This window comes from Stylophora pistillata, chromosome 14 (genome assembly GCF_964205215.1).
Source record: "Stylophora pistillata chromosome 14, jaStyPist1.2, whole genome shotgun sequence".
NCBI lineage: Eukaryota > Metazoa > Cnidaria > Anthozoa > Scleractinia > Pocilloporidae > Stylophora > Stylophora pistillata.
The window spans coordinates 7,116,661-7,139,426 of NC_142532.1; the positions used below are offsets into that span (position 1 = coordinate 7,116,661).

The 22,766-nt window shown below is 38.7% G+C and overlaps 3 protein-coding genes across 4 annotated transcripts; 1 reads left to right on the forward strand and 2 right to left on the reverse strand.

Annotated features, from left to right (window-relative positions):
* Window positions 1-399: 399 nt before the first annotated feature.
* Window positions 400-8,443, reverse strand: LOC111344121 (peroxiredoxin-5, mitochondrial). The gene is made up of 7 exons (XM_088744875.1): window positions 8,283-8,443; window positions 6,957-7,091; window positions 3,440-3,481; window positions 2,031-2,120; window positions 1,621-1,659; window positions 1,070-1,231; window positions 400-643 (listed from the first exon to the last, which is right to left on the reverse strand). The coding sequence occupies exons 1-6, from the start codon at window positions 8,370-8,372 to the stop codon at window positions 1,070-1,072; spliced, it is 558 nt and encodes a 185-aa protein (XP_088601001.1). The 5' UTR covers window positions 8,373-8,443; the 3' UTR covers window positions 400-643.
* Window positions 8,433-15,314, forward strand: LOC111344120 (COP9 signalosome complex subunit 8). 2 transcript variants are annotated; one of them, XM_022951327.2, is made up of 7 exons: window positions 8,433-8,569; window positions 8,766-8,827; window positions 10,258-10,306; window positions 12,337-12,466; window positions 13,457-13,564; window positions 14,422-14,484; window positions 15,049-15,314. In XM_022951327.2, the coding sequence occupies exons 1-7, from the start codon at window positions 8,510-8,512 to the stop codon at window positions 15,129-15,131; spliced, it is 555 nt and encodes a 184-aa protein (XP_022807062.1). In that variant the 5' UTR covers window positions 8,433-8,509; the 3' UTR covers window positions 15,132-15,314. The 2 variants fall into 2 exon arrangements, with proteins under 2 accessions (XP_022807062.1, XP_088601002.1); XM_088744876.1 differs by having other exon boundaries at window positions 14,425-14,484.
* A 2,246-nt stretch (window positions 15,315-17,560) lies between these two features.
* On the reverse strand, window positions 17,561-20,775 carry LOC111344124 (tetratricopeptide repeat protein 28-like). The gene is made up of 2 exons (XM_022951330.2): window positions 18,631-20,775; window positions 17,561-17,757 (listed from the first exon to the last, which is right to left on the reverse strand). Exons 1-2 carry the CDS (start codon window positions 20,709-20,711, stop codon window positions 17,700-17,702), a joined length of 2,139 nt encoding a protein of 712 aa, XP_022807065.2. The 5' UTR covers window positions 20,712-20,775; the 3' UTR covers window positions 17,561-17,699.
* Between the last annotated feature and the right edge of the window lie 1,991 nt (window positions 20,776-22,766).

Below are 22,766 nucleotides of genomic sequence, written 5' to 3' on the forward strand. Positions count from 1 at the left end.
AGATGTTATAGTCACAAACAGTTTTGCTTCAAAATGGCTTTTCACCAAAGCCAGATTGGATTTTTTTGCGATAAAAATGGATTATTGTAATTGAAATCTCTCGGGTAACTCATTTATCAATCATTTCGGCAGCGTTATCACGCTAACGGAGCAAGAGGGTCGGTTTTCAATTTGGGAAATGATAAGTACTTGTTGACTGAATGGAAGGGCCGGACGAGAAAATATTTGGCTTGAGGTCAGGAAGCAGAGACTCAACACAGCGTCGTGTTAAACTCTTTGGAAATTATTTGAAACTAAATGACACATGGTGATGAACGTGCGGAAAAAAACAAGAAGAACAACACCCACGAGATGCCCATGATCCTTTAGAAAATGATTGGTATTGAAGCAAAAGGTATATCAGTGGAACCATGTATTTTATTCTGCGGTACACAACTTCTCAAAAGGTCGCCATTTCGTCCTAATGAATCGCCAATGCGTTAAATTATGAAGATTTTATTCTTATTAACATCTCACATTTTAGTCCACTGTTAGAAGCCATGCTCCATTTTTTGTAAACAACGAAAAAAGGAAAATATGACGTCTTGACACGATCGAACTACTCTTTATTCTACTCCTTCTTTATCGCTGTTTGGAAGAAACACTAACGAAAATAAAGAAAAGAGGGAAATTGAATTAACAAATGTAATCCACAAAACACCTAAACCTGCCTTCTCTTAACAACTAGGCGCAATCACAAGCCGCCATTCGGAAAATTATCCCGCACTTCCTCTTTGGGGAGGGGAGGGAGGGGGGATAAAAGACCGAACCCTTGAAAACAGCAAAAATCAATCCTACTTGTCCACTAGTGCAATAGAGTACGAGGGTTCCCGTTAATCTTTTAACCAATCAGATTCTAACTTAAAGCGAAGCGCGACTTGGTCCACCCGCGTTTTCCCGCGCTTTATGTACCCTGCTCTGTTTCACTGAGTTCTCACTGGATCCTTATGATTTTTCTCTGTGCTGATTGGTCGTCATAATTACTCGCGTGCCTTGCCACACTCATACTCATTCTTATCATATCACATACCTACAACACACTAAGAATGCTGTTAGCCAGACTGCAACTCAGTCCGGTTCCATCAGGCTCCACGTTCAGCGCTGTCACCATTCCATCTTCAATCACCATCACATATCTCTTTGATCGAACACTTCCAAGAAATGGCCTCGCGTCAAGTTCCATATCAACAGCCTACAGTAATTGAAGGGAAATCACGAGATGAGTAGTTTTGTAAGTATTCTTTTTTTTTTTTTTTTCATTTTAAAACTTCAAAGAGTGGAAAATGTTCCAGCCTGCTGAACTTTAAACCTAAAGCTCCAGGAATAGAACACAGGTCACAGCGGTGGGAGGTGAGGGCCCTCAGCACCACAGCATCCCCACTCCGTCTTATATGAGCAGTTGATGATTAATCAATTCTCCGAATCCTTACACGCGACCTTTGACCCTGAGCCTGTTGTTGAACTTCACGACGAAGTGAACAATAGCATAAAAAGAAGAAAGAGCCTTCAAGAACACAACCAACTGAACTTTCTCAAACGGTTTGACTGACAAAAATCAAAAAAAAAAAAAAAAAATCGCACCTTTGTGAATTCCCCTTGCGTGTCGGCCAACATTCGGATCTGAAAACAAAAAAAAAAACCACCCAGCCGTGGAAGAACTTATAAACAATGGCATACATGAAGGATTAAAGACACAAGGAATTACAAAATGGCAAAAATAAGCAATACAATACAATACAAGGAAACCAATCTGTTCCATCATTAATAAACTTTCAAAACTTCTTCATGAGAAACACCCACTGGAGGACACAGATCTTGAGGTCACACAAATCCTGAGAGGTAAGGATCCTCCACACTCACAAGTGAAAAGGATGTTGACATCAATGTCTTAGTTCTACAGTATAAGGTGGGTCCAAGAGAGGGTCCACCACTGATTTGCTCTTTGTCCATTATGGTTACAGTGTATTCACCGACACTATCTGTGCATGTACCTTGCCTTCACATTTGTGTGCTTCTCCCCAAGCTGCCATCACAAATGGATCATTTACTGAGATACAAGCAACAACTTCCACTCCCTTTTCCTACAAGAAAAAAGCCTTCTTAGACTCAGACACTTTAGTTGAAAATTCCTGTACAGGAAAGAAGAACCCTCTAAAAATTTACTTGGCTCCCAACCTGTGGCTCTGAAGCTCAGTTAGGAGGCCCACATTAGAATCCTGTTGAAGCCTTATTTTTTTCTCTGCAATTGTTAAAATTGCAGTTCTTCTGGGAGGATCATTTCTTCGTTTGACATTAACTTGACACTGTGTAGTAAAACATTATGTACAATGGCTCTATGTATGAAAATCAGGTTGTCAGTTAAATAATTTACCTCAAAAAAGGGATAACAAATAAAAAATACAAAAACAGCCAATGTTTGGCTGTGTAGTCGCGTGATGCGGTTCCAGTCAATACCCACTAATTGACCCTTGCTCACCATAGAGTCTCCTGTAGCTGAGTGGTTAGAGCATCCGACTAGATTACGGAGGGTCGTGGATTCAAATCCCATCTGGAAACTCGATTTTTCTCTTATATTAAAATTGTTTATTTCATCTTTGCAAGAACAGCCAAGGTCAAAAATATATCCAATCTATCTCTGAGAATTTATCTGTTTGTTTATTTATTTATCAAATTACTTCAAGTTCATAACCTAAAATATTAACCGACTGTTTCAGATACCAACGTTGCACAGATTGTAACTTAGAGTGAGTTGTTGCAATTTCAGACTGTAAATTTGCATTTTCATCATGACCATTTTTTCCCTGTCTGTTAATAACAATTCTTGTCTATTTCAGTTTATGGAGAAACTAATAAAAAAACAAAAACTAAAAATCTTGCTAGCACTTGCTAGGGGTTCAATCTTCATGGCAGACTCAGATGGTGTCCTTGTTCTTGGTAAAATGACTTGTTAAACTCTCTTTCCAGTGTCTTTTTTCTATCAATTTTCAAATTTCAAATGCAAAGGCCTGTCCATTGTTACTAAGATTCTTAGATTCACGATTTAAGCAAAGTTGGACAGGAGACCATATACTATTTTATTACACGACTCGGGCAGTCAGCGGGCCAATAACTAAAATCAACCAATCAAAATGCTCTATTGCCGGTCAATATTCTCTCAGTATTGGACCGGGCACTCTCCCGAATGATACTGCACTTGTGTCCCTTTGAACTTCAGTCGTATAATAAATCTCTTATTAACCAAGCTTGCTCGGGACCGTACTGGAAGAATATCGGCCCTCGGTCTTTTTTGTACGGACCTCGCTGCGCTCGGTCGGTACTGTCAAGACCTCGGGCCAATATTCTCCCAGTACGGCCCTCGTGCTTGGTTAATAAGATATATTTCTCATATTTTCCACCTTACCTTAAATTTTTCAAAATCTTCAACATATCCTGGAAGATGAGTCTGGGCATTGGAAAAAAAGTCCAACATTATGATAAATAATTTCTTACTTGAGCACAGTCTTTCAATAATTATCAATAAGATTTGTCATCTTTAACCTAGCATTTTTAAATTTCTAATCGTAATTCTGAAACTTTCACCTCTCATCTTTGTAAAATCTAAAATTTTTTTGAATCATTTCTGGGATTTTCCGAGGTTAAAATATCTTTAAAACCGACGTTTCGACCAGTTTTACTGGTCATCCTCAGGTTGTTTAAACCAGTAAAACTGGGTTTCGACCAGTTTCGACCAGTTTTACTGGTCATCCTCAGGTTGTTTAAATGTTGTCAATATGGCGAATTGTTTAGTCTCTCAGCTTGGTGACCGCACATGTTGTCAATATGGCGGATCGTTTAGTTTTTCAGCTTGGTGACCGCACATGTTGTCAATATGGCGGATTGGTTAGTCTTTCAAAATAAACAATCCGCCATATTGACAACATTTAAACAACCTGAGGATGACCAGTAAAACTGGTCGAAACGTTGGTTTTAAAGATATTTTAACCTCGGAAAATCCCAGAAATGATTAAAAAAAATTTAGTTTTTACATGTAATTTCTCCTAACAACATCACCCCTTATTGACTTGAAAAACTCTTGATTGTTAAACAAATTTTTCTTGTCAGCACCTTAGGAAATGTATAGAGAAAAGTGTGGAGAACAGGTAAAGGTAAAGAATGCGACCCTACCGACATGTCAGCTGACGCATTGGCCGACACACTAGCGATGCGTTGGTAAGATTGACCAATGCCTGGGCCAACATGTTGGCCGACACACTACTTTCATGTTGGTATGATCGACTGGATAAGAAAAGGAACTCTAAGACTAGGTTTACACTAGAGGAGAGTTTTCCGGATTCGTAAATGTTTCCCGATTCATCAATTTTGGAGTATTCGGATTCGTAGGCGTTTACACTGAAAGGATATTCGGAATCCTGACCGTTTACACACAACGACAACTCCGGGAACATTCGAAATGGAATGGTTACCAAGCCCAGTGTTGTTTCGTCGTTCGATCGACAAAGTGAAAATGCCTCCCCCAAAAAAGGCTAGAGTAGATCCAGATGCCATGAGGCAAATTTGAGTTGTACAGATGCCAAGCAGTCTACGTCGTCGGCGATTAAGTGTGGTTGACGTTAAACTTCCTTGCAATAATAATTTGCGTTTATTCGGAAATACTGTGGTACACATGATAACATTTATCGCCTGAACCTGCAACAAGATTAGGCAACCGGAGACCGCCAGCAATGTTAGCACTAGATCCATTTTGGTTTCACCGCAAACTCAAAATATTGCAGGTGGAAATAATATCCGGATTCGAGAAAGAAAGCGGTTACACGACAAAACTTTCCGGATTCAAAAGTTATCGGATTCAAAGTTCCCACTTTAAATTCCGGATTCAAAATCTCCGGAGACACGACCAAACTGGGAAGTTTTTATTTCGGATTCGTCCACTTTCGTGTAAACGGCAGAATGAATCCGGTACTAAAACGTTTCGGATTCATCACGAATCCGGAACAATTTCCTCTAGTGTAAACCTAGTCTAAATCACCACCATTTTGAGAATAAAACACTAATATGTATGCCTTCTCCTAGTTTTTTTTTTCTTTTTTTTTAAGGGTTGGATACCACATTACCAATGCGTCGGTAAGATTGTCCGCATTAGAAACAGAACTCTAAATTGCCACAATTTGAGGAAGAAACACTACTAAACAAGCCCAAACAAAGTCACCAAGACACTACCAAAAAGGCCCAAACAAAGTCACCGACACACCACCGACACATTATTCTTGTAGGTTAGGGGATAAACATTGGCTTATGCATTGGTAGGATCGGATTCTTTACCTTTACCGGAAAATATGCATACTGAAGTTACGACGTAAATCACTACATAAATCAATGTATTTTCAGCAATAGACTGTACTTTCGAAATTGAGAAAAAGATCTTACCCCAGCTGGTTAGTTAACAATCATTCAATCATAATTCTTATAAACACCACAGGATGCTGAGAAAACACCGGAAATTTTTTTTACATCGTCTGCGGACTCTGATTCATTTACAAACTTTAAAAGAATGCCGCCAACATCCCACATGACTCATAACACCAATTGAATTAATACAGGGGTTTCATTAATGTTTTCAGCGGGAGAACAAATGGTTTTTACGGGCAGGAAAAACTTTTTGAACTGAACTTCTTTATGCAGTAAACGGTTTGAACCCGGGGTAACGTGAAAGTGTAGTGTGATTGTCTGGGTGAGTGTAGTCCTGAGAAGGACTGTTGTCGGTGGTAGTGACTGACGTTTCAACAACCTGTGCGGAAGTCATCAACAGAGTCAAGACACTTGACTCTGTTGATGACTTCCGCACAGGTTGTTGAAACGTCAGTCACTACCACCGACAACAGTCCTTCTCAGGACTACACTCACCCGGATGATCACACTACACTTTCACATAATAAATAACTTATTGCCCCCATTGCTTCTCGATCTTTTTGTAAGGAATAGCCAAATTCACAACTATGGTACCAGAACAGCCAGTAATTATCGAACGCATTTGTGCCGTACAAATGTCAAGCAATTTACAATTCTCTACCAAGGTCCTAAAATGTAGAACTCTCTCCCTACTTGAGTCACTCGCTCGTCGAACTTTCTCAGCTTTAAAACGAAATTGCAAGAGTTTTTACTTAAATAATCACTGAATTGGCCAAGCCGCACATTTGCAGCACTTTTTCTTTACTTAATTTATTATTGTAAGTGAGGTGGCTCTCCCATAAGCCAGGTGGCTTCTTGGGTCTCCTCGCCTTCTAACTGTTATCGCTGTATATTGTTAAAATAAGGAAAATAAAGATGATGATGATGACATGAACTTCTTTATAAGATAAACTTTCCTCCAGATTGTCAAATCAGGTAGACAATGCTGTCCTCATAGCCAGTGCCTGACCCCGATAAGATATTTTTACTATCACTTTTCTATCATAGATTACTCCATAATAATGTTTCATAATAATGTTTCATAATAATGTTTCATAATAATGTTTCCATTGTGAGGCGTGAGTAGTCCAGTGGTCAGTTCGCTGGACTCTGGGTTGGTTGGCCCGGATTCAAGTCCTGGCTGGGGCATGACATTGTGTCCTTAAGCAAGACGCTTCACTCACATTGCTTCGTCTTCTCGAATAAGACGTTAAGCCGTAGGTCCTGTCTCCTGCAGGGTCAGGGGCAGGAGACATAAATTTCCCATGCACGAGATTACTGTGTAGTGGATGTCCTCCCCGGGGTGGGAAGGTTAGATCGCTACATGGACTGCAGCGGCTGCCAGAGGCGCCTGATAAAAATGCTGACATCCCATCTCAACCTTACGATACTGTTAAGCGCGACTGAATATATCCACATAGAAGTCTGCGCAATATAAATGTAAAAATGTAAATATAAATGTAAATACGAACCTTAGAGCAGCCTGGAGTAAAGGCTCCTGGTACAGCAAAAAGTACCCCTTTTTTTCCTGAGAACAAAGTGGCCACATTGACTTTGTCTTTGGGAGTTCCCTCCATGACTTGAACAGATGGAAGCTTGTCACCAATCTATACATACCAAATAAAAGGAAGTATATTATATCACATGACGGCACAGTAGTGTTCTGAGTTAAATCAAAACTAATACAATTTCCTCAAGTGTGATTGGCACATTAGCTTTTTCCTGAAAACAAGTAAGTCATACAGTTTCTACTACAATTTTCTAAGTCTCCCAGATAGAGGTAAATTTGGATAAATTAACTTTTTTTCTGTAGAGGGGAAATCAAGTAAATTTGAGAATAGATTGGCAAAAATGGTTACATTTTAATTATTTGGGAAGAGATTAGGGTGATCCAATCAAAGAACACCTTTCTTTTTAGGGGGGGTGGGAATAACTGTTCAGAAATATTTTCTGTGTTTAGACATCCAGAGGTTGACATTTTGGCATCTGGCTTAGATTGCCTTGATCCCCCCCCCCCCCTCCCTCATCAAAAACGTAGCCTTTGTTTTCTGGATGATATCATCATAATGTCACCTACACCCACTTCAAGGATAACCTGTCTCTGATTAAGAATATGCAATTTGAACAAACAAAGTTCTGTTTTGTTTTCTTCTTTGTGTTTTCTTCTCCGTTATTCTTTTTGTACATACAGGCCGATATATTAAACGCAGTGCTCCTGGATTTATTCATCAACCAACTGACAATCTGTATATCAACTTAGATTGACATGAATACACTCGTTATTGAGCTCTTATGTCAGAGCCTTAAAATCTATCCTTGTGATTTTTAGCTAGTTTAAAATTTCAGCAAGCATGTATGCGTACATTCATACTTTGAAGTTTCAAACTTTAAGTTTATGTCTCTTGGGAATTGCACAGCTGATAAGAAATAAAATGCAGTTGTCTGCATTGATGATATAAATGCTTAGTCATCCATATGCCACGAGTTGACATCTTGCGCTCGTCTCTTTACATAAACCTAACACTTATCCCAGGGGATCTGATGTAAGTGCAGCTAAGCTGCTAAATTTTAAGTGCAATTTCGGCTACCGAGGAGAGCCCGGGAAAAAAGACCCCTGAAGAGAAAAGAAGCAGAATTGCCTGTCATTTCCCAGCAGTATAGCTGAGGTTCACGTGCGGTCTTAATTTTAGTGGAAAAACGAAGCTTTGAAATACAAGTACATTATCTGGAACCAGGGTGGCAGATCTAGCGATAAAGATTAACTCAACTACAAACTGAAGAAAATATATCACTCCTACCTTGATTGGCATGGTTACGAACGCAGAAGAACGAAATCCACGCGAAAATACGGTTGCAATTCCACTTAGCCGACCAACGGAGCGTTGCATAGCTTGGGAAGTTTGGGGGTAACTTCGTTTCTAGCTGAAACTCTGGCGGAAGTCTTCGGTGAATCTTCGTTGTTCGAAGTTTCCTCGGAAAATAATGAGCCAGCGATTCAACCGGTAGAGTAAATGAGAAGTGAAAGATGGCGGACACTGAAGATTTTGAAGAGTTGTGCATAAAATGCGAACAAATGGAACTCGACGTAAGCATAATGGAAAATTTTTTTTAGAATTGTTAACTTTCCTCAAATCTTTTTTACATTCCCATTTTTGAGAGGGTTTTGGATCATTATTACTTTCTTCTTTGCGCTTGATTTATCTACCAAACTTGTGAAGTAGCAGATGATAATTCAAACTTTTTACCGATTTTGTATTCATTATATCTTTATCTATCCACAGGGTTCTGCTTCAGGGGAAGTTTATACACAGCTGTTAGCGGTTTATCTGTTCCAAAATGATATGTAAGTTTTGAGTTTATCCAAACCTAAACTCGTAGCTCACAATGTTTCAGGCGAAGGCGGTCCATCATGCGTCACGATCGATAAATTCAAATCTTCAACATCCCCTTCCCAAGAATCCCCCGGGCATTCGAACTTTTGAAGATTGGTTTGTTCAAATTCCTGTCTCCCCAACTCCCCCACCCCCTGGGCCAAAATTGTGTTCAAATTCCCTACTGGAGTGCTGGATTTGGTGGTCAGTTTTTGATAAAACTTAAAACCTAGACCTTGTAGACCTCTTCTTCTGAGCTATTTGCTCATGAAAGTGAACTCTTTACCCTAAATCACCTTCATGTTGGTTCTGCTGGAAAGACTTAAATATACAGTTTCTGGTTCAAATTCCCCACTTCCTACTTGTAGGCATGAATGATGGTCAAACACCTGTAGATTGCCTGAAGAGGGAGATGTTCAAGCTTCAAATCGAATGGGAAATTGCTCTGACAAGATTGCAAATGAACTAATCTTTTACAGTACCGTATAAATGTTTTAAAAATGAAATAATAAGATGTGATAACACTACACATGTACCAGTGTACACACATGTAAACAAACTCTTCTCATGGAAAAAAAAAGTGGTCTAATAAAGAAAACTGAAAATTAAAGAAAGCTTGCCATGAAAAGTAACTGGAGGGGCTGGTAGGAAAAGAAGAGGGTATCTGGATGTGCTAATAAGATATTGTATACATTTACATGACTTTATTACAGAGTTTGTATGGGTCTTGAAAAACCTGGAAAGTCCTGGATTTTATTTTGACATTTTCTAGGACTAGAAAGTCCTGGAAGAAGACCACAGGTCCTGGAAAGTCCTAGAAATCAGCTTAACTCAGCAATAAAGTTTTTATAATTTATGTGTTATAGTAAATGTGTATCGACTGTAAAGAGAATTGATTTTGAAATCTTAGAATTGAAAGGGTTACAGATGGAATTTGAAGCCCCTGAATCCTGGAAGGTGGCTAGTTTGAGCTACTTCATTGCTGCAGCTATCTTCTATTGATCAGATAGTTCTGCTTTTTTCTTTCCTTTCTCATCGTCAACTAACTGAATGCCTCTCTCCCACAAAATAGTTTTTCACTCTCCTACAATGAATTTCAAGTTTTTTTTGCTCATTTTCCATGGTACAGCCCTCTATTCTTTATACCAATGAGAGCAACTGTGCACTTAGCCTCATTTCACACCATAATTTCATTACCAGATCACTACACCACAAGAACTGGGAAGTGGCCTTTCCCATCTTTGTAATTAAGAAGCATATCACCCAATACTGGTTGATTTTATCCGTTAAACTCTTAAGGTCATGGCTGAGTTATTTTCTCCATGTTAAATAGGCTCAACAAGTTGACATGAAAGCCTCTTTCTATTATGGTGAAACTATTTTTGATATTACTGTTTTTCAGATGCAATGCCAAGTTTTTATGGAAAAGAACACCAGATGAAATTAAACTGGTAAGTACTTTATCAACTCTTGTAATTACAATAAATCTTGACACACCATCAACATGAATATAGATTTTCCTCTTGAAATATTTACTAACAATTTGTATTAACATCATTGAATAGTTTTGAGAGGTGAGCAGAAAAAGCATTTCAACTGAACGTATAACTGAAGCTTAGTGGTCCAACTGGCTGAAGCTAATTAATAAGTGTACTCCATGATGCCTTGCATCTCATTAACAAAAAGATTTCACTGCAACATTTTGAGTTCCTCTATGATCTATTACTGGACAAACCCTTTGGCAACATGGAATCTCTCTGTTTTGAATGATAAAAAGGTGACGTCCCTCTATGTGTCATTCCTCTCATAGATCATAAGCAGATCACAGATTCGATCAACATAGATCATAATATTAATGTAGATCACAGATTCAATCAAAATAGATAACATGTCAATCACAGATTGAATCAAAATATATCATTTTTAGATTACAGATTCAATCAGAATTGATCACATGTCGATCACAGATTCAATCAAAATAGATCACATGTCGATCACAGATTCAATCAAATAGATCACATGTCGATCACAGATTCAATCAAAATAGATCACGTGTCGATCACAGATTCAATCAAATAGATCATAAGTAGATCACAGATTCAATCAAAATAGATCACATGTCGATCACAGACTCAATCGAATTAGATCATATATAGATCACAGATTCAATCAAAATTTGAAAATAATTTTAATTAGCTTTCAGTTAATCAGTGATATGTGTAGATCACAAAAAATTCACTTACAAGCGGCAGCTAAGTCTGTTACTGATGTGTTACTGATGTTAATAATTATCACTACCATCTGTGCTCTCTCTGGATGGGGGCAAGGTAACATGGAATGTGTGTTTTTATAATGAAGAAAATTGTTTGTAATGGTGTTGCCATTTATACATAACTATTAGTTAGTGCCTTCCGATAACTCCTCAGTAAGAACCAATTAAAATACCTGAGGTATAATTAACAATTATTCCACGAGCGCGCATTGGATATGAGATGATAGATAGCCAACAAGGCACGTAGCGCCAAGTTGGCTATAATCATCTCATATCCAACAAACGCGAGTGGAATAATTGTTTTATTAAAAACGCTACATTAAATTATTAAATTTTATTACATTTTTAGCTCCCTTTCAATTTTAAGCTTATGCGTACACTTACCATATCGTAGTTTATGGTATATTGGCTCGTATACCATAATGGCTAAGCCAATGAAAAGTCTTGAATTGCATTATCCAGTGATCCAGTTTTTAATAATTTAGGTTCTCATATAATATATTTATCTTCACATTATTGCGATTACTGCAGAAGGGATGCCAGTCATATGCTAGGTTACCCCCACCCCCTCCTAGTAGCTTCAGAGTGTATTTTGTCTCCCTGATATTCCATGAATACTCCTGGGTGGAGAGTTGGGCTCTCTGAAACTGTTGTCCTTTAATTCCCAAGACATGATTGTTAATTTCCCCTCTAGTTGCTTTATTACAATGTGAACTAGTTATAAGATGTTGGTGTTAGATCAAGACAACGACTTCTACCTGATAAGTTTGAGTATTCTCAAGGCCGTGGTCTAGCAGTGCCTGGTGGCCCCTGGCGCCTTACTTTTACTCTTGGGTGACTCAAGAATCTTAGTTTTTTCATAAAAAGCATATCTGGGCACCCTGGATTTCACAGTTTCAGAGCACTGGGTTCCCTTCAATTTTTCTTAGAGCACAGTCATGATTCTCATTACCTGTTTGCTGAATGAAGTATTGATATTGTCGGGAGAAGTTGCATGTGGATCACTTGTGGGAGTTAAAGGGTTGACTAGTATCTTACCCAAGAACACATCACTGATGATAATCCAGCCAGGAGTTAAATTAATTACTTTGCAGTTCAACAAGCTAAATATTAGGCTACCATGTCCACTACAGAAGCAATTTGACTGTGTATATTATCTCATTTTGGTTAATAAATTTATTTATATTTTTCATATATTTATCACCTAAGTCAACTCCAGAGCTTGCAAAACTTTGGAATGTAGGATGTCATATGTGGAAAAGAGATTTTGTAGCAGTTTATAATGCTCTGAAAGAAGACTGGTCCCCTTCTATCCAGCCAATCATGACAGCATTAACAGGTGAGATTTAAATGCCTACAACTGTAAACTCAAAAATTATTATGATCTTCTCTTTGTCATAAGTCTGTGCTTACCCATGATCTGTTGTGCTCATTTTGTTTATAAACAGCAGGGTGATAAGCAAGGAAAGTAATTCCAACGGAACCCTTTCATGGCTTCATGTAACTCTGATTTCTCTTTGAAACTAAACAAAACTTCCTTTTAGCAAGGAATCATGGTCCGGTGTGGTAAATTTGCAATTGTCATGTTGAAATCAATTGTGTGAAACTCCTGTATGAAACCCAAAAATTCTCAGTTTTCACAGAGAAATGAGGAGCAACTACTGGCCATTCATTTGACTTCCACTGATTTTGATTATGTACAAGAGCTGAAAAGTCAATGTTTTTATGAGTTTGCTATGGATTCCAATGACACTTTGCTGCTTTATTAGTTTCAGCTTGTTTACTTGAGAGGAGAGACTGTCTTTTGTATTTGTAGAAGTGAGTTTTTGACTGAAAAATGAGAAGAGCTTGACATGATTAAAGCTCCTGATGACTGTTCCACCTTTTTACCTTCACTCATACACCCTACATTATCAACCAATTGCGTGGAACAGGTCCTAACCCTTTTTCTCCTCTAAGATCTGATTGTTAATTCTCCCCTCTTGCTGCTACACATTTCCTCATAATTTAGTTATGAGAATGTGGTTTTAGATCAAGTTAAAAACTTCTACCTGATAAGTTTGAGTATTCTCACTACCTGTTTGCTGGATAATGTATGAATATTTTAGGGAGTATTTGTATATTAATCACTTCTTGGATTGAAGAGTAGCGCATAAGCGCTAGTATCTCTGAGAAATAAATACAATATAATATATGGGTACAATTATAATAATGGATACATGCTAGCAAAATGATATGTTAAACACAATTGACTAATTAAATAATTAAGGCAGACATTACCCTCCTTATCTGTAATGGTCTCTAGTTTGACTTCTGATGTTTCTTTCAGAAAAACTTCAGAAAAGGATGTTTGATCTAGTATCCAATGCATACACCTCTATCAGAGGAGAAGACTTGGCTAAACTAATGGGAATAACAAGGGAAGCTGCTTTGAGTGGTTAGTGTACCAGTTTTGCTGAATATATTCAACCCTGATCACTTACAAATTTCAAAATTAATTTAATTTAGTTTTAATTTAATTTAATTTTAATTTAGTCCATTTTCACTGCATTAAGTTTTGCAGTTGGGAAGGACTAGAAAGGAACATAGGAACCATTCGTGCTAGTCCACCCTCCCACCCCAGGGGAGGACATCCATCACACAGTAATCTCGTGTGTGGGAAATTAATGTCTCCTACCCCAACCCTGCAGGAGACGGGACCTCCATTTATTTGTCCCTATCCGAGAAGACTAGAATATCTAACCATTTCTTGATGTTATAGAAAGGTAGCAAATTCTTCTCAATTATTTTAAGACCCTGGGGGCTCGAACCCTCGACCTCCCGCACAACAGTCCAGCGCTCTATCCATTGAGCTAACCGGGAGGCGGTTTAGAAAATGTTTGGCAGTGGTGATTGTTAGTAAACAGATAGTGCAAGAAGTAAGATATGCACAGTCCAAATGACACTGTATTATTTTGCATCATGATCATGCATGAAGGCAAAAGCTGGGCTTACAGTTCTGATTTGTAGTAACTCATTTTGTTTGATCAAGTGGTTGCAATTTAACCTTCATCCAAATAAAAGTGAGTCCAGATACCTGCTTAAAATCAAGGCCATTTATTTGTAACAGTCCAAGATGGCAGACATGTAGAAAAGCTGAAACTGTCTGGCTTTGGATCAATACCAGCAGGACCAAGAAAACATGAATAGGATGCGTTCTCCTTCATCAGATAAAATAATGACTTAGTACAAACAAAGCTATAAGATAAGTTTAATAGTTGATTCATATTTTTTGGTTGTGTGATGATAATTTAGCAGCTGTTGCCAGTGGATGGATTAGTGATCCAGCCACAGGAATGATCACTCCCAAGAAGACAGGTACAAATACAAACTCAGTCTTAAACTTATTAATTCATAAGTCTCCAACATTTTCTCTTAGTAATCTCTCTACATTTTTTTGAGAGAGGAATGTTAAACTTAGTTGCTAAAAGACATTACTCCAAGTTGTGACCGCAATGGTCACCTTGGCAATAAGCTCATTAGTGACATGATCCGCAGTTTGCATAATTATATGATTTTCATAAATTCAGAGTCATTTAGTCACCATATAGGCCACCTGTGTTCAGCAGTCAAGTTAGTACATTGTTTTAATCAATTCATTTTCTACGGTTACCTCCTTCTCCTCAAGTTGTTCGATGAACCTTCAACAACCCTGTCCAGTGTGTTCTGATTTCTGGTTGCCTAATAGTCACTTTGAAAAACCTTGAGTTTGGAGCACTGAATGAATCTTTGAATCCTGGGAGAGGTTCAAAAACACATGTCAAATTTCAAAACTATAATCTCAATTGTGATGTGTTGATTCCCCTTTTCAGTCAAGAAATTTAATTAAGTAAATAAAAGCAGCTTTCATGCTTTGACTCCTTTTTCTTATTTTATTTGCAGAACTTCCACAGAAAGAGATTCCTCTTACAAGTGAACAGGAACTTGCGCTGTTGACAGACTATGTGTCATTTTTAGAAAACTAACTTTATCTAAAAAAAAAAAAAAAACAGAGATACAGTTCTTCTATGAAACAGGTTACTTACCAGTTTTATCCAAGAACTACATTGCAGCATTCAAAATGTAAAAAACTTCATGGGATCAAAGTATGTTGTAAATTGTGGACTCAAAGATGGCTTTGTATCCAGTAATAAAATGTAGACAACCTGCTCACATACAAAATAATAATTATGGCCTTGGTCACTGGAGAGTCTCTGTACCTCAGTGTTGAAATGTGGGAGTGTGGGATTAAGATTAAGATTCAATTCTTTCTGGAGACTCGAATTTTTTGTCCCACCCTTTTGTCAAGAAAAATACATCCTTCTTCATATTAACAGATTCTGTTTTATATGATATTTCCGTGCAAACAACTGAACCAAGGTTTTAACCAATAATGATGATGTAAATAATCCTGCATTTTGATATTGTCTAATTGGGCAACTGCTCTTAAAGTTCACACTCCCAGAGTACACAACTCACTCAATACCAAACTTATTTATGTCTTGATGGGAAAGGCTCAGAGTTAGGTCAACGAACCAGTCTATTTTCTGGTATTTTTCCCCTCGGTGTTCCTTTGATCTATTGTGTCAGCTGAGAGAATTATGGAATCAACTTCTCCTAAGCTGATATTTTTCTTGATTCTGTACATTACCTGTTTGCTCAACAATGCATTTAAATTGCAAGGGGAAGTTCCCTGTTCATCACTTTCAGTAGTTGAATTTATGGTACAATGCTGAAAATGAATTATGTTGAAAGCTGGAACAGAGTGACTAGGGGAGGGAAGCTGGAGGAACTGCATCTCATCCATCTACCTCTTTGGCTTTTATGTCCACTTGTTATTAATTGCATATTCCTTTTCTTTTCAGTTTAACTTTTACATTAGTGTATAGCGCACTATTTCTTTTATTTACTCTGCATTTTTTTTTCTCTTCTCATTTGATTGTTACTTTTCCATCTTGCACATCATTTGTGTTCTATTCTCTGAATTGTTGAATTAAAACCTTGTGTAGTGCTATTCCTGTTATCTGTTTGATTGTTAACATGATATCTTGTTCACTATTCATTTCAATTTGTATATTTTTATAGAATGTTCAAGATAGTTACTGCTCTCTTGTTGGTTGATTAATGTGTTTAGGGCCTGGCTGGCCCAGTTGGCCAGATGCTGGCTTGGTTTTGCTGAAATCTCAATACTAAATTCAACTTTGTGATTACATGACAACCAAGCCAACTGATACCAGAATACCACCTGACTTGGCTGGCTCCTTTCTCATGTAATCACAATGTTGATTTTAGTTGTGTTGAGCCAAAGTGCTGTGATCTTAGTAAAACCAAGGCAGCCTGCCTCGTGTTATCAGGCCCAAAGATGAGAGTATGTAAACAAGGTAGTGATGTCACACTTCCCAACACAATTTGAAAACATTTCAGAGCTTTTGCAACAAAGTAACATTGAGGATAAATATTAGAAATGGAGGAAAACTTTGGCAAATTTAAATTTTCTCTCACCTCCCTCCTCTACCCCACCCCACCCCACCTGAGAGGGAGCCTAAGCAAAATCAACAAAATCTGCAACAGAATGCCTGGTAAACATACACAACTTTGGCATTTAACTACTACAATAAAATCCTCTACAGCTCATTATTTATTACAAAATGTTTGCCGCAATGCTCACCAAATGATATGCTACAAACTATAAATGTCTCAAAGCAAACAGTTGGTATTCTCTACCTTTCCAATTTCTCTTAAAATGTAAAATTTCTCGTAAATGTTCTTGGTGTAAAAAACTACTTTAACATTGGGTAATTTAAGATGGGACAACAATACTCTACTAACCAGCAAATCTCAAGGCAGGATGAGTGCATTCAACTAATTAACCATGCTCTATTGATGTCAAATCTGGGAAATTTATGTAACTTTTCAAAAGTGATCAACCATGATGACATTCATTTTCAGCTCAACTAAAAAAAACCCCTTCCTTCTGAAGTTTTTCCCACAAAGAATCATATATTCTAGACATTTTGGCATTTTTCTCAAATTTACGAGGATTCCAAAGTGCTAATTGTTTCATCCACAGGATGCTGGAGTAATGCAAATTTTGATTGGTTTTTGCATTATCAGATGCTTGCTTTGATTGGCTCCTAGGAATTACTATTGATCAGAATGTGTATTGAGAAAATCTATACCAATCAAGTAGTAAATAAAAAACTCATTCCTTCATTTGTCATTAATTAAAGCAATAGAGGTTTTTTTCTGTACTAACAACTTGTACTGTGAGTTAAAGATTAATTTTTGAGTTTTGCAACTCAGAGGAAACTGCCAAAATTCTCACATTTTTCAATGTTCAGCTAATTTCCTGTGTCCGATTTTCCTTTTATCTCAGCAATTTTTACTTAATCAGTCTAATGGCTAAACTGCAGCTTTTAGTGTCACTAGACTTTGATCCAGCCAAGTTTACAAAAGTTACTACATAACTAAAAAAGAATAAAAAATGTCTAGGTAAACTAATACCAAGTGTCCATTTTAAAACAATGTGCAGGCAAGATTATCTTTGTGTAGGATCAGCAGTCACTCTGCTTCTTCTCTGCCTCATTGCTGTCCTCCTTGTGTTCCTCTTTCCTGAAACACACATGATACATTTGTCACAATTTCAACTTAACAGCATACAGATCAGATTTTCCAAAAGATTTAAAGTAGCTTGACATACAGCTCAAAATGCAATCAACTTCAATCTCATTGAGTATCATTTTCCAAAGTATTGCCAATCAAGCCATGCTTGAAGCTTACTGGTAAGTCACTTTAAATTTAGATTCTATATCATTACTCATATCATTGTTGAGGTTGATTTTTAAACATAATTTAAGAGTAACTTGCTCATTTTAAAGTCAACTTATGTCTCTCAGATTGTCTTCATTGCCATGGCCTGTCTCTCATCCTATCCAGCTTGCCTTCTGGAATAATTTCTGGACAATTTGCACAGTCATAGAAGCAAGTCTGAATTGATTTTAAAAATGATTCATTTTTTTTTTTTTCAGGGGGCTACACAAAACAATCTTTTTTTACTTGACGTTTCAAGAATGAAAGACAACGACAAAGGGAACAACAAACAAACAAATACAAAGAAATTTGCCCCAAGTTAGTCACTCAACAAAAAAGCGACCAGTCAATATTATTCACGTGAAGGGGCGAAGGGGGAAAATGGAGGATTTTTGGTGGATCGCGTGATTTTCAGGGGAAACAGAAGGACGATCTGTTGTCGTCAAAAATAGTGTTTAGGGGCACTACACAAAATTGACTGCCAATTAATTACCGATGATGGGGGTTCAAAAGAATATTATAGAGCCTTAAAGGGGGATCAGGTGAATTTTCTTGCAACACAGCCAAAATCCTCCAACTTCCCCCAGCCTCCCTCCCGTACTGTAAATCAACAATGACCAGTCCCTATGGTAGCCAATGTCACTTACGAAAATCCCTCATCACAACCAGACTTACCCAATGTGCGTAAAATCAAATGTCACGTTGTCTCCCAGCAGCACAAATGGAGCCCACTGCTTGGGTTTGGGAAAGCCGTTGCTTCGCAACCACTTTACATCCTGGTGAAGAGATTCACTGGCACTTTCTCCACGAGCGAGATGCTTGTAGAATTGCTTCATGAGCTGCTCCGTTGCTTCGTCCTCTATGGCCCACGATGCTACCAACACTGAACGTGCACCGGATGCTAGGAATGCTGGAGCGATTCCAAGAACTCCTTCAGCTTTAACCAATCCACACGCACTGTGACAACAGCTAAGTACTACCAGTTTAGTTCGCACTTGAACACCAAAAATGTCGGACATTGTCAAAAGGTAGTCTTCTTCTTGTGGAATGCTGTCAGAAGCACCATGAGGAGATATGGCAATCTCTCCTCTCTCGGCATTTCCATGTGCGGCAAAATGAATCAGACTCACTGACGGTATTGCCTGGAGTACCGCCTCCTTAGTTACGCACTCTGCTAACAAAGGCTGAACGCCCAGCAGTCGACCAACCATCTTTGCTTCCTCTCTAGCACAGTCCAATGGCACAAAGGTCTTGTAACGCCCATCGTAATGCACCTTGCCAACCGTGGGATCACCCACTATAAGTGCATCAGTTTCACTGTGATAGTCCGCTGGACACTCTTGAATGAGCCGGAGAGTCGTCAGAGAAGGGAAGATACAGATTCTGTAATTCTCTGATAGATACTTTCCGGATGGTTCATCACGCAAGGCAGCAAATGGGACTCGGTAGGAGAAACGATCCGGCACAATGATGATTTCAGGCTCTGTAAGTAAATCTGCCACACGAGCGATCATCCATTGGTAACACAATTGATGAATTCTTTCGGTATCGTTGGTTTCGTCACCGCGCAAAATTGCTCTGCTCTCTTCTAAAAGAGATGTAGTAACTTTGTCTTCCAAAGATCGATCTTCACAATTTGCTGTGGATAGAACACCAAAGCCGCTGGCGCTTTTTTTGAAAACTCCCTCCACATTGTAAACTTTCTCAGGGATAAGAGTGTTGTCTTTCACTTTGTCGGTTTCTCGTAAGGAAATGTCTTCGTTTGCTTTCAAAACCCAGAGAGAAACTTGCCGCTCAACATACGAAATGTACAAAAAGACACAGTTACTCTCTCTTTTTACAATTTTTTCGATCCTGAACCATGACTTTGGATCAGTTGAGATGTGGCTTTCATTGGAAAACTTTTCTCCGATAGACTCTGCGAGGACTCTCGCCCGCCCCAGCTCCTCGACATAAAGAGCATCTTCAAATTTGCCACTATTGCAAAGTAACCTAGCGAACAAGCGGTAGGGAAAAAAGCCATGTGCTTCAAACAGAGATATTTCAAACTCTCTGTTTCCTTTCAGAGAACTCCTCAATTGTTCATATTTTCCAATGCATTGAAGAAGATATTCCTTTGCCTCCACAATCTTTGATTGCGAAGCCTTCAACAGTGTAATAGCGAGAAGGCTGCTAAACTCAGTACTTATGTCTCCAGTTCTACTGCTTATAGAGCGAGCTTCCTCTAAGTAATAATGTGCCTTTTTACTTTCACCAAGGGATTTGGACAGATGTCGGCCAAGCCTGTGGTAAACTTGTCCTTCAATAGCTCTCATACCACACTCCTTGCTGATAGTGAGCGCCTTCTGATATAGTTCTTTCGCATTCTGATTGTCATTGATAGAAGCAAACACATTTGCCAAACCTACGGAAGCTAATACCTCTTCTAATCTGTATCCACTTGCTGTACTGATGCTGAGTGCTTTGTCGAAATATTCTTTAGCTTGACGACGTTTTCCAAGCAGACTATAAACACCTCCAAGGTCTGCCCATGTTGAACATTCTTGTCTTCTGGCTCCTACTTCCGTTGCGATAGCAAGTGCTTTCTCGTGATATTCTTTCGCCTTCTGATATTCGCCAAGTGAAAGAAACACAGCTGCTTGGTCTCCGTATGCGCTTCCTTCTCCAAGTCTATCGCCGATTTCTATCATGATGGGAAGTGTTTCTCGAAAAATTATTTCGCCTTCTGATATTCGCCAAGGGAATAAAACACACATCCAAGGTTTTCGTAACTTATTCCTTCTCCCTCTCCCTCGCCGATTTCTATCAGGATGGCAAATGCTTTCTCGAGGTATTCTTTCGCCTTCTGATATTCGTCAAGGTAATAAAACACACATCCACGGTTTCCATATAATTTTCCTTCTTCATCTCTTTCGCCGATTTCTATCGCAATGGCAAGCGCTTTCTCAAGATATTTTTTCGCCTTCTGATATTCACCAAGGGATCTGAAGGCGTCTCCGAGGTCTCTATAACTTATTCCTTCTCCATTTCTGTCGCCAATTTCTATCGCAATGGCAAGTGCTTTTTCATGATATTCTTTCGACTTCTGATTTTTGCCAAGGGATTGAAATACACCTCCGAGGTTTCCGTAACATTTTTTCTGCTTTCCTGTCACCAATTTCTATTGCAATGGCAAGTGCTTTCTCAAGATAATCTTTTGTCTTTTGATATTTGCCAAGGGATTTGAAGACACCTCTGAGTTTGCCGTAGATTGTTCCTTCTTCATTTCTGTTGCCCATTTCTATCTTGATGGCAAGGGCTTTCTCGTAATATTCTTTCGCCTTCTGATATTCGCCAAGGGATTGAAACACACCTCCAAGGTTTCCGTATAATGTTCCCTCTCCATTTCTGTGGCCGATTTCTATTGCAGTGGCAAGTGCTTTCTCAAGATATTCTTTTGCGTTTTGATATTTTCCAAGGAATTTGAAGACACCTCTGAGGTTGCTGTAGATTGTTCCTTCTTCATTTCTGTTGCCCATTTCTATCTTGATGGCAAGGGCTTTCTCGTAATATTCCTTCGCCTTCTGATATTCGCCAAGGGATTGAGACACACCTCCAAGGTTTCCGTATAATGATCCCTCTGCATTTCTGTGGCCGATTCCTATCGCAATGGCAGGTGCTTTCTCACGATATTCTTTCGCCTTCTGATATCCGCCAAGGAATTGAAACACACCTCCAAGGTTTCCGTATAATGATCCCTCTGCATTTCTGTGGCCGATTTCTATCGCAATGGCAAGTGCTTTCTCAAGATATTCTTTCGCTTTCTGATATTCACCAAGGGATCTGAAGGCGTCTCCGAGGTCTCCATAACTTATTCCTTCTCCATTTCTGTCGCCGATTTCTATGTTGATGGCAAGAGCTTTTTGGTGATACTCTTTCGCCTTCTGATATTCACCAAGGGATCTGAAGGCGTCTCCGACGTCTCCATAACTTATTCCTTCTCCATTTCTGTCACCAATTTCTCGTGCAATGGCAAGTGCTTTTTCATGATTTTCTTTCGACTTCTGATTTTCGCCAACAGATTGAAATACACTTCCCAGGTTTCTGTAACATGTTTTTTCTACTTTCCTGTCACCAATTTCTATTGCAGTGGCAAGTGCTTTTTCATGATATTCTTTCGACTTCTGATTTTTGCCAAGGGATTGAAATACACCTCCGAGGTTTCCGTAACATTTTTTTTCTGCTTTCCTGTCACCAATTTCTATTGCAATGGCAAGTGCTTTCTCAAGATATTCTTTTGCCTTTTGATATTTGCCAAGGGATTTGAAGACACCTCCGAGTTTGCCGTACATTGTTCCTTCTTCATTTCTGTTACCCATTTCTATCTTGATGGGAAGGGCTTTCTCGTAATATTCTTTCGCCTTCTGATGTTCGCCAAGCAAATCAAACACAGCTCCGAGGCATCCATAAGTTGTTTCTTCTTCATTTCTGTCGCCGATTTCTATCATGATGGCAAGTGCTTTTTCGAGATATTCTTTCGCCTTCCGATATTCGTCAAGGGAATGAAATACACTTCCGAGGCTCCCGTATCTTTTTCCTTCTTCATTTTTGTCGCCGATTTCTATCAGGGTGACGGTGGCAAGTGCTTTCTCAAGATATTCTTTCGCCTTCTCATGATATTCGCCAAGGGAATGAAATGCATGTCCAAGGTTCTAGTAACTTGTTCCTTCTGCATTTCTGTCGCCGATTTCTATGTTGATGGCAAGTGCTTTCTGGTGATACTCTTTCGTCTTCTGGTATTCGCCAAGGGAATGAAACACACATCCGAGGTT

What these genes read in the sequence shown, in the direction of transcription:
- LOC111344121 (XM_088744875.1), bottom strand. Translation starts at nt 8,372, where the DNA reads ATGCAACGCTCCGTTGGTCGGCTAAGTGGAATTGCAACCGTATTTTCG. An exon ending in TCGTAACCATGCCAATCAAG is followed by an intron (nt 7,092 to 8,282) that starts GTAGGAGTGATA and finishes TGGTATGTATAG; the next exon opens with ATTGGTGACAAGCTTCCATC. An exon ending in AAGATTTTGAAAAATTTAAG is followed by an intron (nt 2,121 to 3,439) that starts GTAAGGTGGAAA and finishes TTTTTCTTGTAG; the next exon opens with GAAAAGGGAGTGGAAGTTGT.
- LOC111344120 (XM_022951327.2), top strand. Translation starts at nt 8,510, where the DNA reads ATGGCGGACACTGAAGATTTTGAAGAGTTGTGCATAAAATGCGAACAA. An exon ending in CACCAGATGAAATTAAACTG is followed by an intron (nt 10,307 to 12,336) that starts GTAAGTACTTTA and finishes TTATCACCTAAG; the next exon opens with TCAACTCCAGAGCTTGCAAA. An exon ending in AATCATGACAGCATTAACAG is followed by an intron (nt 12,467 to 13,456) that starts GTGAGATTTAAA and finishes TGTTTCTTTCAG; the next exon opens with AAAAACTTCAGAAAAGGATG.
- LOC111344124 (XM_022951330.2), bottom strand. Translation starts at nt 20,711, where the DNA reads ATGTGTGTTTTATTCCCTTGGCGAATATCAGAAGGCGAAATAATTTTT. An exon ending in TTTGATTTTACGCACATTGG is followed by an intron (nt 17,758 to 18,630) that starts GTAAGTCTGGTT and finishes TGTGTGTTTCAG; the next exon opens with GAAAGAGGAACACAAGGAGG.